Here is an 18788-nt window from a genome sequence, read left to right as displayed (position 1 = left end):
TACAATAGGTATAACCTATTTTAGCCTGAACCCTAATCCCTAACCCTAATTCTTGGGTAGGGTGATTTTCTAAAATGGTCACTCATTACTGTACAGGTAGCCATTTCTCATATTAGACCCGTGTTGCTTTTGGGAGAGAAAAAGAAAAGCCAAATAATCATTAGACAGGTGGGCTAACAACCCTAGTAGACATGCGTTATAAACAAACTTGCTTCTTTAACAATAAAACTGCCCTTTAGAGTAGTTGAGTATCTGCAGCATCAGCATTTGTGGGTTTGATTACAGGCTCAAAATGGCCAGAAACAAAGAGCTTTCTTCTGAAACTTGTCAGTTTATTCTTGTTCTGAGAAATTGCCAAGAACCTGAAGATTTCATACAATGCTGTGTACTATTCCCATCACAGAACAGCACAAACTGTCTTACCAGAATAGAAAAGTGGGAGGCCCCGGTGAACATTAGTGTCTAGTTAGTTACATTAGTGTCTAGTTTGAGAAAGAGACGCCTCAAGTCAACTGGCAGCGTCATTAAATATTACCCGCAAAAGTCAACGCCAACAGTGAAGAGGCAACTCCGGGGTGCTGGCCTTCAAGGCAGAGTTCTTCTGTGCAGTGTCTGTTCTTTTACCCATCTTAATCTTTTTATTGGCCAGTTTGAGATGTGGCTTTTTCCTTTGCAACTCTGCCTAAAAGGCCAGCAACCCGGAGTTGCCTCTTCACTGACGTTGACTGGTGTTTTGCAGGTACTACTTAATGATGCTGCCAGTTGAGAATGTGTGAGGCGTCGGTTTTTGGCATTAATACTGGTCACATTAGTTTGCAATGTAAAATAAAATAAAATTGTTAAAGCCCCCATACAAGCACTCTTGTTTTCTTGAGTAAGGCAGTAGCCTTCATTTCTCAGAACAAGTAAAGACAGAGTTTCAGAAGAAAGGTCTTTGTTTCTGGCCATTTTGAGCCTATAATCAAACCTGCAAATGCTGATGCTCAACTAGTCTAAAGGCCAGTTTTAGTGCTTCTTTAAATCAGAACAGTTTTCAGCTGTGCTAACAATTGCAAAAGGTTTTAATGATCAATTAGCTGATCCAAGTTTAGCATTTTAAAACGCCAACAACGTGCCATGGCCCTCTACGCCTAAGTAGATATTCCGTGTAAAAATATTCAAAAGCCGTTTCCAGCTACAATGGTAATTTAAAACGTCTACACTATTTCTGATCAATGTGATTTTAATGGACAAGTGCTTTGCTTTCAAAAACAAGGACAATTCTAAGTGACCCCAAACTGAATGGTAATCTACATTTAAAATATTTTGGTTGTTGAGGGGTTAAAGTTACGAGAGAAAAGACTGGATTGAATTTCTATCAGTTTACAAAAATGCCACCTCCTAGGGCTCTATATATGCACATGCCTGGCATCTTTTGCTGTTGATACGATTTGGAAATGTGAGGCTGAAACCAAGTCAGTTTCCACAGCCAAAAATGGGCTATTTCATAAAAATGTGCTTTGGTCTTCATTTAAGGTTGTGTTTAAAGTCAATTTGCTTGAAGAAATGGGCAGGGTTTGTGACTGATGTAACCTAAATCACCCCATTTGCGGTTTCACAAGCGCCTCTGCCGTATGCACAAATGTCCCAATGCTGAGGGAGTGAAAGTTACTTATGGGCTAAATAAACACAATGACCAAGCCAGGAGGCTCCAGAGCGAAGCGCTATCCGACACTCACCCCAATGTTTTGAGTTTGCCCATTTCATACAAAATAGAGGTGTGCATAATTACGACACACGCGTGTCTGAGACTTCACACAAAACAAATGCTCCCAATTTTAGATTTGTAATTTGTTTATAGCTTGGAAAACAATTGGGGGGCCATGTATTGCATCATTGAAGACAGTGTTCAAGTTCATGGTTTAGTGATCACCGCGCCACTCTGAAAGTCAACTTCGGAATTGTCAGCAACACATGACAACGGCAATTTGGTAGGGCCTGGTTTGGGATTCATGTGAGCTTCTTGGTCTATTTGAATTATTGTTTGTGCGCAGGTGTGATGCAACGTCACCAGGGGTAAATGGGGAGGGACCTAACTGGGATGTCTTCCAGTAGACAAATACCATCCCAAAACAAGCTTTTACTCAAACTGAAAAAGTTATAACCAGAATTATCTATTGGACAAAGTCAGGTAGGCCCTCATTTGTTTTCTTCCTAGTGAATACACCCCTGAATGTCCAATAGATGGTTTTCATTGCTAAATGTTAAACATTGAGTAAATGGTTTGTTGCTAAACATTTCACAACTGCTTGCTAAGATCTTTGTATAATGACTACACCCCGATCCAGCAAGGGCAACCAAAAACCTTTTCAGGGCTGTCAAAAGCTCCCGAAGTCAACTGAACATGAGCTGAAGGGAGGCACTGCCTTGCACAGGTCCTAGTTTCCCAAAAACATCTTAAGTCTAAGTTTATTAGAATCCTATGGTTAATGTGAAATTAACCTTAAAACGCTTTTGGGAAACCGTATCCAGAGAGTCACCAAGCGCAGAACACCTGACCGGGAATGATTAGCATTGTTGACAGTGCCTTGGTATAATGTCCTTGAAGACAAATCCCTCTAGGCTGCATCAAAATGCACCCAGAAGTCTGTCACCAAACAGCTAAATCACCCACTTCCCCTCAGGACAATTTGTGACACCTCTGCCGTATGCACAATTTACCAAAGCTGACAATGAGGGTGTAGTAGCTACAGTAATTAGTTACATCGCCCAAGTCAGCTATGCTGCAGAGCAAACCAGTATACCATACACTGCGTTTGTACAATCTCACACAAAAGAGGTTAGAAAGCAGACTAAAGTCTCAAAACAATGAATATAACTCAGATAAATAGGCAAGATACAAGATTTATTTCATTACATTAGTCAAATTACCACATTTCTTTAGTATGTTCAAGTATCAGATTTGTCACTGTAGATTAGTCAGACCTGGAAAACAAAGGTAGGTGTGAAAGCGAGAAGTGCTCCTACTGAAGAGCGTTACTTTCAAATCTGGGAACAAAAGATATGCAAGACTCACATTTCATTTAAAGCAGCACTCTTCTCAGTTATTTTATCTAGTGCACATGTAGTAGATCTGGTGGGGAGAAATAAAGTGAGATTAAATACTAACTAAATAATTTAAAAAAGGGACAAATTGTATAAAATGTAGGCCAACTACAGTTGTGCATCAGTCGCCATGTGACAATACACCAATTCAGGGAATCGAGATGCAAGTCCCCAGGCTTCTTCCTCACCTCCTAGTTGCATCAAAGCAGCGCTCTTCACAAGTTTCTGTGGGCATACACACTTCAGTAGAGCACATGAAGTAGATCTGGTGGAGAGGAATGAAGTGAGATTCAATACCAACTAAACATGTTAGACTGCAGCACAAAAAAATAAATCAAAATTGCACACAATAGAGTGAGCTTTTTTAAAGCCTCATTCAACATGTGACAATACACCAATCAAGGTGTGAATCAGTCCCCATTCTGTTTCCTCACCTCCTCATCTAGATACTTGTTGGTCTGTTGATCCATGAACTGGAATGCTTGGATCATGAAGCGACGCTGGTGGCGGTTCTGCGGCAGGTTGCAGAATTTAAGGATGGAGACATTGGGGTCCTGAGGGTTGGCACATCTAGGTGAGAAATGAATCAAGAGAACTCAATGACAACTTCCTCTTGGCAGTGTAAGGCCCTCACACTAGAAGGCTCTGGAACTCATAGGGTAAGAGTTGAATACCCTTGGTATAAGGGGTTCTGTCACATAATGGCTGTCATGCTTTGGCTACGGAAAGGGCTACACATTGGATGGGGCAAAGTTTATCGACATAATAAAGGGATCCTTCAGGATTTTGGCAATGAGGCCCTTTACTTTTGAGTCAGATGAACTTGGATACCATTTGTCTGCCCCTATGGCCAATATGAAGGAAGTGATCGGTAGTGTCATTAGCCAAAGCTAGCAGATACCTATAAACTTCATTGTGCCAACGCTAGTTCGAAACTTCCTTCAACTGCATACACAGACAAACGGAGCCATAAGTTGACCTGACTAGTTAAGTACATAAAGGGACTCATTGCCAAAATAAAGAGAACATTGGAGTCCAGCCCAACCAGAGTTTCAGCCTCTGGTAAGCCAATGGCTGTTCAAGAGCAAGGTAGCCCACCAATACGCAAGCTACAGTACATTAGGCAAATCAGTCACGCCATGTCATTGCAGTGCTTACCCTTCGTGAATGAGCACCAGAACGTTCTTAGCAGAGCGGGGGTAAGCCAGACAGTAGTTGACCAAAAGTGTCGCCTGTGGATTTGGAGAAGTCAGACGAACTTCTAGATACACAAGTTTACCCAGGATGAGATGCAGGGGCTGATGGTGCCGCTTGAGGTACTTAGTATAGGTTTTGTCTGGTGGGGGGGGGGGGTAAAAGAGCAATTTAAGTGTTGGGTTTGTCAGCAATGTAAAGTATTCGCAACAATGGACAGTAACCATTATGTTCTGGCCATTGCGTGTTTACATGTCAGCCAGATACCTTCAGCAATCCTGAGTTCGACACCGAACAGTCCCTTGGATGTCACCTTTGAAGGGAATGTTACACTGGGGCTTTTCACCATGTAGCCCACACTCGCCGCTGTTGGCAGGGTACCCAGAGCTTTAGGGTAGCGGCACTCAACCATGACTCTAGAGACAAACATGGGGGGGTACTAGTCAATCTCAGCATGTGCATTTAACAATTCCTCAATCAGTGAGATTAAATTACATTCTGAAAGTGCCAAGAGGCAAATATTCATGGCATTTGCAACAGCAATATTTGAAGTTATACACTTTGAGTTACTTAACTGGTGAATCAGCTCAATATATAGGAATACTAGGACAGAGGCATATAGCATAAACAGAAATCTAGAAAAAGGTTTAGACATTGAGATGTTCATTAAACACCAAACTGAAGACAATGTCCAATAAGCAATGCCCATTTTGTTTGTTGTAAAATGTGTGACATCTGGATAACCTGAGGGGGTTGTCTCTGGATATTATGCCAAACTTCAGGTTAAGGGTTCGGACGGCCGTCTGTACCTCTGCTGTGTAGATCACGGTACCACCAATTTCCTAATTAAGATCAAAACAATAAAGTCATTGTGTGGATCATCAAGAACCACACCAGGAGGGTTCCAGAGGGCATAATATTCTTGTCCACTTACATATGAGCGAGTTCCACATTCAGTGACTGAGAACTTGAAGACCACAAACTTATCATTGACAATGACTGGGCCACAGCGAGACTTCCCAGCAACCACAAGTTTGGTGGGAGTCACAGGGAAAGTGGTGATGTCATGGTGAACAGCAAAGATAAACTGTTTGTCTGCAGTGCACTCTGGGGAGGGAGAGCGGTACACATCAGTCCTCACTACTCAAAGTCAAACATGATCTTGCCCTGTGAAACAATATTTACCATCCATTGGGTAGAAGCAGGCGGAAGTTGCCGAATCCACACAGCAACCCATCACCAAACACTGCGAGGACGAGATTCCAGTGGAACCACAAGCCAAGTGCTGGTTCTGGGGAATACTGCAGCCTGAAATACAAAAAACATTGGAAGTAGAAGTGAAGATCAGTAGCCAACTAATTATACTGATTAAAAAATGTATAGTGTCAGTCCCATGTTTCATGAGCTGAAAGAGCACATAAGTGTTCCATTTGTAAAGAAAGCTAATTTCTAGCACAAATGTGTTTACATCCCTGTTAGTCATTTATTCTTTGCCAAGATACTCCATCCACCTGAGGCATGCTATTTAATAAGCAAGAAGCTTATTAAATAGCATGATATTTACACAGGTGCGCTGGGTACAATAAAGTGTGCAGTTGTGTCAGAACACAATGCCAGAGATGTCTCAAGTTGAGGGAGCATGCAATTGGCATGCTGACTGCAGGAATGTTCATTTCTCTACCATAAGCCACCTCCATTTTAAAGAATTAGGCAGTGTCCAATCGGGCCTCAACCACAGACCAGGTTTAACCATGCCAGCCCAGGACCTCCACATACGGCTTCTTTACCTGTGGGATCGTATGAGACCAGCCACCAGACAGCTGATGAAACTGAGTATTTGTAATAAAGCCCTGGTGGGGAAAACCTCACTCAGATTGGCTGGGCCTGGCTCCCCAGTGAGTGGGCCTATACCCTCCCATGGCTACGCCCCTGCCCAGTCATGTGCAATCCATAGATTAGGACCTAAATTAAATGCATTTCAATTGACTTATTTCCATATGAACTGTAACTCAGTAAAATCGTTGCGTTAATGTTTGTTCAGTAATAGCTGTAAACTCAATGACCAGTGGATAGAAGTCCATCTGAGGCACTGGAGTAGATATACCAGTTTCAATAGCACCTCTTAACTGGTCAAAATGACCAGGTTACCAAAAAACATTAAGGCCAAGTTAAGTTAACATTCTTAGGAGCATTGTTAAAAAAGAAATTCAGAGCCATTTCACAAATGCTCCTTTACCGACTGCCTCAGACCACTAGAACACCAAATATTGAGGTGGCTTATTCTAATGCTTAGCCAAAGAAAGAATAAACTTGGCACACCATAGGCTACACATGAAATATATTGAGACAAATTACAGACAGTAACAAAACTCAATTGAACATTAAAAAGCTGTTCAATAGGTTTAGCCTACATTTTAATGCAGTCATCTCGATTTGAAACATATATCTAGGTCACTTGTTTGTATCACTTGCAAAGACGTCGCAAATTTGTTCTAAAGTTATCTGCAGTCACAAAGAACCAGAAAGCATGCGATTCTGTGTTCAGCGGGGAGATCTGTGTATAAAGTAATGCAGGAGGGGGGGGAAGCATCCAACGCATTTACCTATTCTAGTGGACTGAGGCAGGCATTCAATTATGAACTCATTGAAGTGAAACCTTAACGATGGTTTTTGGAAACCAGGCCCGGAACATTTCATGACTCACCAGGAGACTTGGTGGGATTTTGAGGGATGGGATTTAAACACTTTGAAGGAGGCCCACCATGGGCATTGCGAAGACCATTAGAGGGGGGCAGGTGTACGGTCGAGGACAAAGAGGATTTGGGGCTAGCCGCACAGGACACTGTAGAAACATCCATTATGCCAGCTTCATTGACAAACAACACCATCAAGCTGTACCGCCCAGCCTGCAGAGAGTCAGTGTGGCAATAAATGTACAATCATTCCAATGACATTTACAACATTAAATGTATAATTTAAAACGTGGAAAGGAAAACCCTACCTGACGCCTAATGAGGCAGCCTGAAAAGCTGACAGTTAAGACGTTCTGATATAAGGAGTATCCACAGGATTCTGGGGCTTCAAGAACAGAGAGCATACTGTTGGGTCCTGTAGGGAAAGTTAAGAATGAGGAAAGTGGCCAAATTGCATTTGATGATCTTTAAACCTATAAATAAAATAACTTACCCAAAATCTTGACTTCACTCATTGGACCAGCTGGAAGTGTTACTTTAAACTCCTCCTCACCGCACAGAACCGCTAAACTGACTGGGGCAGCTTCGGTAACGGATACCCACTTGTTTGCATCTGACTCCTCGAATTGCACCTGGAATCCACGGTCGGCGTTAAGATTGACATTGGCGGGGTCTCCAAATTGCACTACAGCCTTGTCTTCGGTATAATTCTCCTCTGTGTCAAGGTTGTGGTGGGAAAAGGTTGCCTCTTCGGAAATGCGCTCCCATCCCGCTGCAGGCAATGCAAAGCAAAGCCAAGCCGGGAAAAAAAGCAGTGCGCTCCTTTGCCAAGCCATGGTTTCATACAATGCCTCACCGAATGCTGAAACGGTATGACAGTTAATGTCTCTCCTAGGTATATTTAAGAAGTATTTGCAATTGGCTGCAGCTTTCTACCAATTGGAACGACGTTACTGCATCAGAATATACGTTCTCACAAGGTAAACGGTAACATCTGGAGTTAATAATCTATTACGCGCCACTATGTTTGCGTTTACACAGGCAGCTCAATTCTGATGTATCCAATCATAGGCTGCGTTTAGACATGCAGCCCAATTCTGATCTTTTTTTAAACTAATTGATCTTTTGACCAATCAGATCAGCTCTGAAAAAGATCTGATTTGAAAATATCTAATGTGATCAGTGGAAAAAAAATATTTTAGCCCTAGCCCTAGGTCTTTTGACGTAGGGCTAGGCTATCAAATTAGAGCCCAGTTCGAATATTAGGTTTGAGTGCTTTAAAGTGGCATTCTTTCTTCCTCCCTCTGAATAGTAATAATAAACAATGATCCTAACGTGATTAGACAGGTGTTTGCAAGGGATAGCGTCACCACAAAGCTTTCGCTGTCCAGTATTGTCAAATCGGGGATTATTGACAGGAAGCGTGAAGGAAATGGGACACGTTAAAGTATTCCAGCAGTGCCCTGGGCTCAGCTCAAATATATTAGTTATGTCCTTCCTTCCTGATCATGTTTTTTATACACAATCCATTTTAATCAGATGTAAATTGGTTGGTGATGTGACAGTACTTTATTTAAAAAAAGTAGTACTTGTGTACACATTTTGTATGTGTTTGATACAGATAGATATGAGGCCGGTTTCACAGACAGGGCTTAGATTAAGCCAGAAGTAGGCCTTAATGTGTACTAGTTAAACTAGGACATGTAAGTAGCTTTCATGAACGTGGCTTAAATTTGGCTTAGTTAGTCAGCGACTGTAGAGTCCTGGAGTAAGGTAAGTAAGCCTAAATGAGAACACCTGTGTTAAGCCTGATTAGGTTAAGTATGAGCACATGCTGTTGGTCTAATGGTGCTCACAAAAACCCGGAATGGAATAGAAAACACCATTACTGGTGTGAATCTTGAGACAAAACAATGGCAGAGGCAAAAATGATTTGTTCCAAAAACTTTAGTGAGTATATAAAAACGCTACTAAAACTAATTTTGTCAAACCATCCAGTCGTTGAAAGTAAAAATCATACTTCTGCTACTGAGCAAAAGAAAAAGAGTGGTTGGGCTGCAATTTGCAGTGAATTCAATGCAAATGAAAATGTAACCACAAGAATAGTACAACAACTTCAGGTGAGATATCTTCATTATCAGGATTTCTCATATTCATATTTTTGTGACATCACATATTGAATGATGTCTGCCTTTTTATAGACTCTGTGGAAGAACCTTAAACTGGCTTTAAAAAGAGAGAATGCAGAGATCAGAAGAGAGAGATTTACTCCTGGTGGTGGACCACCAAGACAAGACTGAAGAACTGAGTGACTTGCTGTCTGGAATAATAGAACACTAGTAACCTCTGGATGGTATACCAGACGATGACCATTAGGACAGTTCAGATGACAACCTGAGCACAAATGATACATATACCAAAGAAAGTAAGTTGGTTACTTCCTTTGGTAAATATATTCCACTGTCTGTGTCAATCGTTATTCTTCTCTCATTCTAAGGACCATATGAGTTTATTTGTACTTCTAACAGTGTTCTTTTTCCAGAGGAAAGGAATCAGAACAGGTTGGAAGAGCCAGTGCACAGTGAGTGTAACCTCCATCTGCTATAGCATCCATGAGAGAAGATGCTGCCACCACCTTTCAGAAGAGAACCAAAAAAGATGACCATGCATGAAAAGTTAGCCAGAGGATTTCATGAGCATAAAATGAAATATCTGAAGGAAGAACATAACAGGATAATTCTACAGGTTGATTTGGATATGAAGTTGGAAGAGAGGTATGATCCCAAAAATATACAGTAATGATACCATTTTGATTACCAGTCATGGTGAACAATATATGTCAAATGTTTTGTAATTTGGATATTCATGAGTGAGTATTTAAATCACCATAAACTACATTTTAAACCAGCCTTGGTTTAGTCACTCATTTAATTTTGCTGCAAACTATTTGAATTTTGTACAGAACAAACATTATCAAAGCAGAAATAAGCCATAATGAATACATGTCATATTTAAATGCATCTCATCTAGTTGAAGTGCTGCAATGTGAAAGCAACTCTTTGTGCAAGTCCTCGTTGGTCATTGCCTGCCTCAGCCATGGGCACATCTGCTTGATCCTGATCTTCCATTGGAGGATCAGGACAGCAATGCTGCTTCAGGTAGTTGTGCAGCACAGCTGTAGCAATGATCACCTTGCAGCATCTTCTTGGCTTGAAACGAAGTGTATTGTGTAAACACTGGAATCAATATATGTATTTTTTTCCATACTCCAAACATGCACTCGACCATCCCTCTCATGCGGACATGAGCTCCGTATCTTTGCTGCTCAGCTGTTGTGGGATTTATGTATGGAGCAACTAAAAAGTTACTGACCATATCCACTGTCACCAAGTAGTAGTCCACTATGTTGTCCTCTCTGAAACAGAGCACACAATGAAGAGTTGAGAAAAATCCTTGAATCGTGAGTTGCACCTTTCCAACGGGCAACAATGTTTGAAACCTCTAAATTAGGAGTGCATACACCCTGAACATTGATAGAAAACCAGTTCTTACGGTTCCTGTACTCCTCAGCATCTGGAGTTGATGGGAACATGACATCCATCTACACAGCCAATCACTCCTGGGAAGTGCCCATATTCATAGAATTGCACTTTATAGTTGGCTTGGCCAGCAGCACCAGGAAACTTGATGTAAAGACTCCTCAGTTCACAAATGGCCCTGCAGACATTATAGTTGGCTTGGCCAGCAGCACCAGGAAACATGATGTAAAGACTCCTCAGTTCACAAATGGCCCTGCAGACTTTGAACTATTCTACACACAGTTGCTTCCCTGGCAGCACACAAATCACAAGATTCCAGATGCCAAAAACTTTGGGATTTGGATAAAGGCCTTCCTCTTTGAGACAGAGAGGAAAGTCTAGGCTCAAGCAAAGATCATCTCCAATGCATTTTCTTTGTACATACAAAAGCGGTCTCGAAAAGCTATTTCGTCAAAGTAATTTAATGGATTACTCCTATCCACAAGTACTCATCTGGCTGGCCTCTGTAGTGCATGTTGGTCTTCATTTAGATATTCCAAATAGTCCATGCTCCCTCACAAACAGTACTAAGCAGAAGTTAAACCTGCCTCTTTGAAGGATTCATTTAAGATTCCATTTAGTCCTAGAGTAGCTCTAATCCTCCCTCTTGCAATTGTCTTTGTTTAATCCAGAACAGGCTAAATCTATTATTTTAAGATAAATCTGTGCAAGTTGTTTTGAGTTAAAACAGCTCAAACAGGCATTTTAGTCTGGGACTAGGCTTAAGCCTTGTCTGTGAAACCGGCCCTTGGTGTCTTCAAACTTCTTGAAGCTGTAGGTTTAACAGATTAATGCAATTATGTCGATGGTAATAGAGGTTTCCTTGCCTGACGAAACATACGTTTGTGGTGACATCAAAATGAGGGGTGTTGTACAAAACAAAGTAATCAGCGATTGGATCATCTCTAACCAATGAGAGTAGATATAAAATATAATTTTAAATAAATTGTCATTCTCATATAAAACAGAGTTTGGAACCTGAGTTGCGTCACTATGAGTAAATTTAAGGTTGGGTTTGTTTTGCAATTATATCAACAATTCATTCCCCCTTTTGCCAAGCACAGATTCAACCACAAAGACCAGGGAGGTTTTTCAATGCCTCGCAAAGAAGGGCACCGATTGGTAGAAAAAAAAAGCAATCACTGAATATCCCTTTGAACATGGTGAAATTATTAATTGGGCTTGGGATGGTGTATCAATACACCCAGTCACTACAAAGATACAGGTGTCCTTCCTAACACAGTTGCTGGAGAGGATGGAAACTGCTTAGGGATTTCACTATCAATGGTGATTTTAAAATTGTTTGAGAAAACAGGATGGATCAACAACATTGTAGTTACTCCTCAATACCAACTGAAAAGATAGAAACGTGTACAAAATATAAATACTTGTCACGTCCGTCAAAGGGGGAGACCAAGGTGCAGCGTGATTGGAATACATTATTTTATTCAAACTAACAAAACAAACGTGAAGCTATAAACAACTAGTGCTGACATGCAGCTACACATAGACAACTACCCACAAATACAGGTGGGAAAAGAACCTAAGTATGGTTCTCAATCAGAGACAAAGATAGACAGCTGCCTCTGATTGAGAACCACACCCGGCCAAACACACAGAAATACAAATCATAGAAAAAGGAACATAGAATGCCCACCCAAATCACACCCTGACCAAACCAAAATAGAGACATAAAAAGCTCTCTACGGTCAGGGCGTGACAATATTCCAAAACATGCATCCTGTTTGCAACAAGGCACTTAAGTAATACTGCAAAAAATGTGACAAAGTAATAAACGTTTTGTCCTGAATACAAAGCGTTACGTTTGGGCCAAATCCAACACAACACATCACTGAGTACCACTCTTCATTTTTTTAAGCATGGTATGGGTATGCTTGTCATCAGTGGCGGATTTAGGTATAGACGACATGGGCAGCCGCCCAGGGCGGCATCTTGCCGTGGGCGGCACGGGGCACCCGCACACAAATATTCGGAATGGTGACATTTGCGCAATTAGTTTTCTATTGCTGATTTGCACGTCACGTCAATGATATCATGTCACCGTGTGGGACTGTGGGTCAATTAACCTTGTCGGAGTGGGCGCCCTGATTCTAAACTCTTTTTCAGGGCCCTGTCTTTCAAAGATAATTCATAAAAATCCAAATAACCTCACCGATCTTCATTGTAAAGGGTTTAAACACTGTTTCCCATGCTTGTTCAATGAACCATAAACAATTAATGAACATGCACCTGTGGAACGGTCGTTAAGACACTAACAGCTTACAGACGGTAGGCAATTAAAGTCACAGTTATGAAAACTTAGGGCACTAAAGAGGCCTTTCTACTGACTCTGAAAAACACCAAAAGAAAGATGCCCAGGGTCCCTGCTCATCTGCGTGAATGTGCCTTAGCCATGCTGAAAGGAGGCATGAGGACTGCAGATGTGGCAAGGGAAATAAATTGCAATGTCCGTACTGTGAGATGCCTAAGACAGCGCTACAGGGAGACATGACGGACAGCTGTTCGTCCTCGCAGTGGCAGACCACATGTAACAACACCTGCACAGGATCGGTACATCCGAACATCACACCTGCGGGACAGGTACAGGATGGCAACAACAACAACTGCCCGAGTTACACCAGGAACGCACAATCCCTCCATCAGTGCTCAGACTGTCCGCAATAGGCTGAAAGAGGCTGGACTGAGGGCTTGTAGGCCTGTTGTAAGGCAGGTCCTCACCAGACATCACCGGCAACAACGTCGCCTATGGGCACAAACCCACTGTCGCTGGACCAGACAGAACTGGCAAGAAGTGCTCTTCACTGACGAGTCGCGGTTATGGCTCACCAGGGGTGATGTCGGATTCGCATTTATCGTCGAAGGAATGCGCGCTACACCGAGGTCTGTATTCTGGAGCGGGATCGATTTGAGCACGTCTGGGACCTGTTGGATCGGAGGGTGAGGGCTAGGGCCATTTCCCCCAGAAATGTCCGGGAACTTGCAGGTGCCTTGGTGGAAGAGTGGGGTAACATCTAACAGCAAGAACTGGCAAATCGGGTGCAGTCCATAAGGAGGAGATGCACTGCAGTACTTAATGCAGTTGGTGGCCACACCAGATATTGACTGTTACTTTTGATTTTGACCCCCCCTTTGTTCAGGGACACATTATTCCATTTCTGTTAGTCACATGTCTGTAGAACCTGTTCAGTTTTGTCTCAGATGTTGAATCTTATTATGTTCATACAAATATTTACACATGTTACGTTTGCTGAAAATTTATGCAGTTGACAGTGAGAGGACGTTTCTTTTTTTGCTGAGTTCAGTTTGTGAGCTAGGCAGGCTACTGCCTGGGAAGGTAGTATCAAATAGCGCACCTCTAACTTTGTACAGTACTAATGCAATTAGTAAAATCAGTCACACTATGAAATGCTACCAAATAAACCACAATTCATTCATAATACTGTGAATATATAGTTTCACAGACATATTGTTGCATTTTTTTCTGGTTTGTGCGAAATCATTAACAATAATGTAAAACCAGCCTGCACACCACCAAGATGAATTGGTTTAGTCTTGATTCTTGGTTGACAGTGTTGGGGATGGGTAATGTATTGATGCTCGAGTGCCAAATCAACACATTTGTTTCTATTTGTCTTTGTTACTTCTTTTTGATATTTATGAGTCTTATTTTTGTACATATTTGTATATTTATGTAGTTTTAAATGTTATGATTATTTATTTGTGTTGTTCCAAATTAGAATTAAAGAATTAAAATTACAGTTAGTGCAGATTTGTGCTTTTTTTTGTTGGCGGCGGCAGTGGGCGCTGAAGGGGGGGTTCTCCCAGGGAGCCATACATGCTAGAACCGCCAGTGCTTGTCATTGACAAGGACTAAGGAGCTTTTTGGGGGGATAAAACAAAACGGAATACAGCTATAAGCACAGGCAAAATCCTAGAGGAAAACCTATTACAGTCTGCTTTCCAACAGATACAGGGAGACGAATTCACCTTTCAGAAGGACAAGAACCTAAAACACAAGGTCAAATCTAAACTGGAGTTGCTTACCAAGACGACATTGAATGTTCCTAAGTGGCCGAGTTACAGTTTTGGCTTAAAGTGGCTTGAAAATCTATGATCAACAATCAACTTGACAGAGCTTAAAAGAATAATGGGCAAATACTGTACAATCCAGGTGTGCAAATCTCTTAGAGACTTACCCAAAAAGACTCACAGCTGTAATCGCCACCAAAGGTGCTTCTACAAAGTATTAACTCAGGGGTGTGAATGCTTATGTAAATTATATATTTCTGTATTTAATTTTCAATAAATTTGCAAAAATTTCTAAAAACATGTTTTCGCTTTGTTATTATGGGGTATTGTGTGTAGATGGGTGAGAAAATATATTTAATCGATTTTCAATTCAGGCTGTAACACAACAAAATGTGGAATAAGTCAAGGGGTATGAATACTTTCTGAAGGCACTGTATATATATTTTGTTGTGTTACAGCCTGAATTTAAAAGTACTTCAAATGAGATTGTGTGTCACTGGCCTACACATAATACCCCATAATGTCAAAGTGGAAAGACGTTTTTCTGATTTTTTTTATTTTTTATTAAAAATTAAAAGCTGAAATGTCTTGAGTTAATAAGTATTAAACTCCTTTTTTAATGGCAAACCTAAAGAGGTTCAGGAGTAAAAATTGTCTTAACAAGTAACATAAGTTACTTGTACCCCACATATAAAATTATCTGTAAGATCCCTCAGTCGAGCAGTGAATTTCAAACACAGATTCAACCATATACAGTGCCATGCAGTTTTGTGATATTGAATGTTATCAGATCTTCAACCAAAACCTAATATTAGATAAAGGGAACCTGATGGAAAAAATAACACAACAATTACATACTTATTTCATTTATTTCCTAAACGAAGTTATGCAACACCCAACGCCCCTGTGTGAAAAAGTAATTACACTCAATAACTGGTTGTGCCCCACCTTCAGCTGGAATGACTCCAACAAAACGCTTCCTTTAGTTGTTGATCAGTCTCTCACGTCGCTTTCTGTTGTTTTGGTAGTAGAAACTGTGGTAGAGGTTGTTGTAGTGGGAGCTGCAGTCATTGTTGTGGTAGTAGAAGCTGCAGTTGTTGTCATACTAGGAGCTGTGGTTGTGGTAGTAGAGGCTGCAGTTGCAATTGTCGTAGTAGGCGCTGAAGTTGTGGTTGTCGTAATAGGAGCTGCAGTAGTTGTTGTGGTATTAGGAGCTGCAGTTGTCATAATAAGAGCTGCAGTTTTGGTTGCCATTGTAGAAGCTGCATACTTTGTTGTGGTGGTCAACGCTGCAATAGTGGTGGTCGTAATAGGCGCTGCAGGAGTTGTAGCAGAAACTGGCACAACTGCACCTCCTGCAACTGCACCTCCTGCAACTGTGTTGTTAGGTGCTGCAGATGTGCTTGTAGTAGTTAGAGCTGCACTTGTTGTCGGGGTAGGAGCTGAAGTAGAGGCCGTCGTACTAGTGGTTGTCGTAATAGGAGCTGTGGTTGTTGTTGAAAGATCTGCAGTTCTTATCATGATAGTAGGAGCTGCAGTTGTGGTGGTTGTTGTTGGAGCTGTTGTTTTGGTAGTAGGAGCAGCATTTGGAGCAGACATTGTTGTGATAGTAAAGGCTGCAGTTGTCGTGGTAGGAGCTGCAGTTGTTGTGGTACTAGGATCTGCAGTTGTGCTTGTCATTGTAGGAGCTGCAGTCGTGGTAGTAGGACCTGCAGTTGTGGTCATTTGTAATAGGAGCTGTAGTAGTTGTTGTGGTAGTAAAGGCTGCAGTTGTAGTTTTCCTAGTAGGAGCAGCAGTTGTTGTTGTTGTAGGAGCTGCAGTTGTTGTCGTAGAAGAGGCTTCAGTTTTAGTTGTCATATATATTTATTTGTATTTTTTATTTAACCATTATTTAACTAGGCAAGTCAATTAAGAACAAATTCTTATTTACAATGATGGCCAAACCCGGTGTAGGTCGGGTTTGTAGTGACGCCCCAAGCACTGAGGACCTGCAGTGGTTATTCTTGTTTTAGGAGCTACAACCGTTGTTGTGGTAGTAGCAGTTGAACTTGTTGTAGTAGCAGTCTGTCTCTCTGACATTTGCAACATTGTTTCAGTATTCAAATTCCATCTCCTGCTGTCCCATAGTAATGAGTCGGAGTCGGTACGAGACAGACATGCAGGCAGGATTTCTCAACCAGTCAAAATCTTGAATCAGCTGGCATCATTTTTATGGATATATATAAACAAATTGAAAAAAAGTCTAATTAAACACAGCTAATTTGCAGTCTTTACAGCTTCAGTTTGAAGTGATTGTGTCACTGTAGGTGTGTTGTTGGCTAGCTCCTCTGAACAACAGTGTCCTAACGAGTGAGCACATTTTCTTTGTCAGTTTAAATTTGCTCCTCATTAGCTCATTGTTATGGATGTATCCAAATAAATGTCATTAGAAAACAGCTTATGCAAATGCAGCTACTTTGCTGTTATTCTGGCTGTTATTTTTGACATGACTGTAGGTTAGCCATAGTTGGCTAGCTAGCAAGCAAGGGATAAGAACGTTGCCAGCCAGTATGGCAATGGAACATTTAGAACGAACGACTGGGTCAAGTCCATAGATACAGAACAAAAAGAATGAACAACTGGGTTGCGTCTCTAGCAACCCTATATTTGTGTCGGGATGTTAAATGACGAGACAGAGGCACTGATGCGAGTAACCAGTCTTGTTCAGTACATTGCAATACATCCGGGTATCTCAAGCACACCGGTAAAAACACTGGAGTTGCAGTAATTAACATTTACCAACAGATGGCATCACTGTGCCATTTTACACCCATAACATCTTCCCTTTTATAAAATAGGACAGGAGCTATCAATTCACTAACAAAACAAACCTAGTAATAATTTCAAATCTGAACAGTTTAGGTCTTTTTTTTTCTTCTCTTCAGGTAACAACTTTATCAAAATGTGTTGTCTCTTCACTTTTATCACTGTCTGTACAGTGATCCATTCACTTTGACCAAGTAGGAGCGTGGTGCCACTTTCTGTACACAGGATCCGAGTCTCCAGAGGCCCGTCCGGTCCCCTAGTAGTGGCTTCATTCGCACTGTTTCACACACCCTGAGCTCAGGTAAGTCTTTTGCTGATTTGTCGTAGATGAACTTGGAGACATGTCTTCTGTGACGTAGCTTCACCAGCACGTCTGTCACTACACATGGCTCCAGGAGAGTGCTGGCTACTGGCAGAGCTGCTTTTAAGCGCTGTGCCATGAGGCGCTGGGCCGGGCTGCTATCCATGCCTTCTGTCGGGGTATTGCGCCACTGCAGGATTGCTTTCCAGGCATCTTTGCCCTCTCGCAGAGCTTTTTTACATATGTTCTTTGCGATTTTGACTGCCGACTCCGCCTTCCCATTAGCTTTTGGGTGTCATGGTGATGAGGTGACATGCTAGAATTCCCATTCTGCCGCAAATTTTCAGAACTCAAATCCGGATAATTGGGGTCCATTATCTGAAATTACCCTATCTGGCTGGCCATAGCGGGCAAACTGAGCCTTGCAGCGTTTGATCGTTGTCTCTGCTGAGAGGTCGGGGAGGAGGTCAATCTCTCAGAAGTCTGAGTAATGATTGACTACCAGCAGAAAGTCTTTGCCACTGTGCTGGAAGAAATCTAGACTTATTATCTGCCAGGTGCGCATCGGTAGCTCGTGGGACATCATCGTCTCTCTCTGTTGCTCAATGGCATATTCATTGCAGATTGTGCATTTATTGACAGTCTTTGATTTCACTCTGCATCCCTGGCCAATACAGTGTGTCACGTGCTTGTCTGTAACAGGCCTCACCTCCTATGTGACTTGAGTGCACAAGCGCCAACATCTCAGGGCGCAGAGACCGGGGAATAACGACTCTCTGACCCTTGAATATTACTCTGTTTTGAACACTGAGCTCCTCTTTGACTGGCCAATATTCTCTGACGGCTAAAGCAGTTTCTTCCTTGCAGTCGGGCCAGCCCATCATAATCACAGACCTCAATGCCTGGAGTTGCTCGTCCCTGTCTGTGTGCTGTCTGATTTGTATCAGGCGCTGGTCCGTAACATTGAGGTAGTCAGCCTGGTTGATGTGTTCAACATCCACTTGCTCTGTTTGTAAGCTGCACGCTGCGTGTTGTTCATGCATGGAGCGTGTGTGTATGCCTGATGCAGTAGCCCTGCTGAG

General features: G+C 41.9%; 1 protein-coding gene across 1 annotated transcript; it reads right to left on the bottom strand.

The window, feature by feature from the left end:
• Nucleotides 1-2865: 2865 nt before the first annotated feature.
• On the bottom strand, nt 2866-7948 carry LOC139558587 (zona pellucida sperm-binding protein 4-like). The gene is made up of 12 exons (XM_071373803.1): nt 7465-7948; nt 7280-7386; nt 6983-7184; nt 5464-5586; nt 5213-5385; nt 5023-5120; nt 4546-4694; nt 4243-4420; nt 3519-3654; nt 3273-3349; nt 3056-3112; nt 2866-2964 (listed from the first exon to the last, which is right to left on the bottom strand). The coding sequence occupies exons 1-12, from the start codon at nt 7805-7807 to the stop codon at nt 2955-2957; spliced, it is 1653 nt and encodes a 550-aa protein (XP_071229904.1). The 5' UTR covers nt 7808-7948; the 3' UTR covers nt 2866-2954.
• Between the last annotated feature and the right edge of the window lie 10840 nt (nt 7949-18788).

This window comes from Salvelinus alpinus, chromosome 29 (assembly GCF_045679555.1).
Source record: "Salvelinus alpinus chromosome 29, SLU_Salpinus.1, whole genome shotgun sequence".
NCBI lineage: Eukaryota > Metazoa > Chordata > Actinopteri > Salmoniformes > Salmonidae > Salvelinus > Salvelinus alpinus.
This window is presented reverse-complemented; position numbering and strand designations above follow the sequence as displayed.

Coding starts and splice junctions, on each gene's coding strand:
- LOC139558587 (XM_071373803.1), bottom strand. CDS start 7,807: ATGGCTTGGCAAAGGAGCGCACTGCTTTTTTTCCCGGCTTGGCTTTGC. Junction 7,387..7,464: donor GAGTGAAGTCAAGATTTTGG/GTAAGTTATTTT, acceptor CTTTCCCTACAG/GACCCAACAGTATGCTCTCT. Junction 3,655..4,242: donor CTGGTGCTCATTCACGAAGG/GTAAGCACTGCA, acceptor TTTCTCACCTAG/ATGTGCCAACCCTCAGGACC.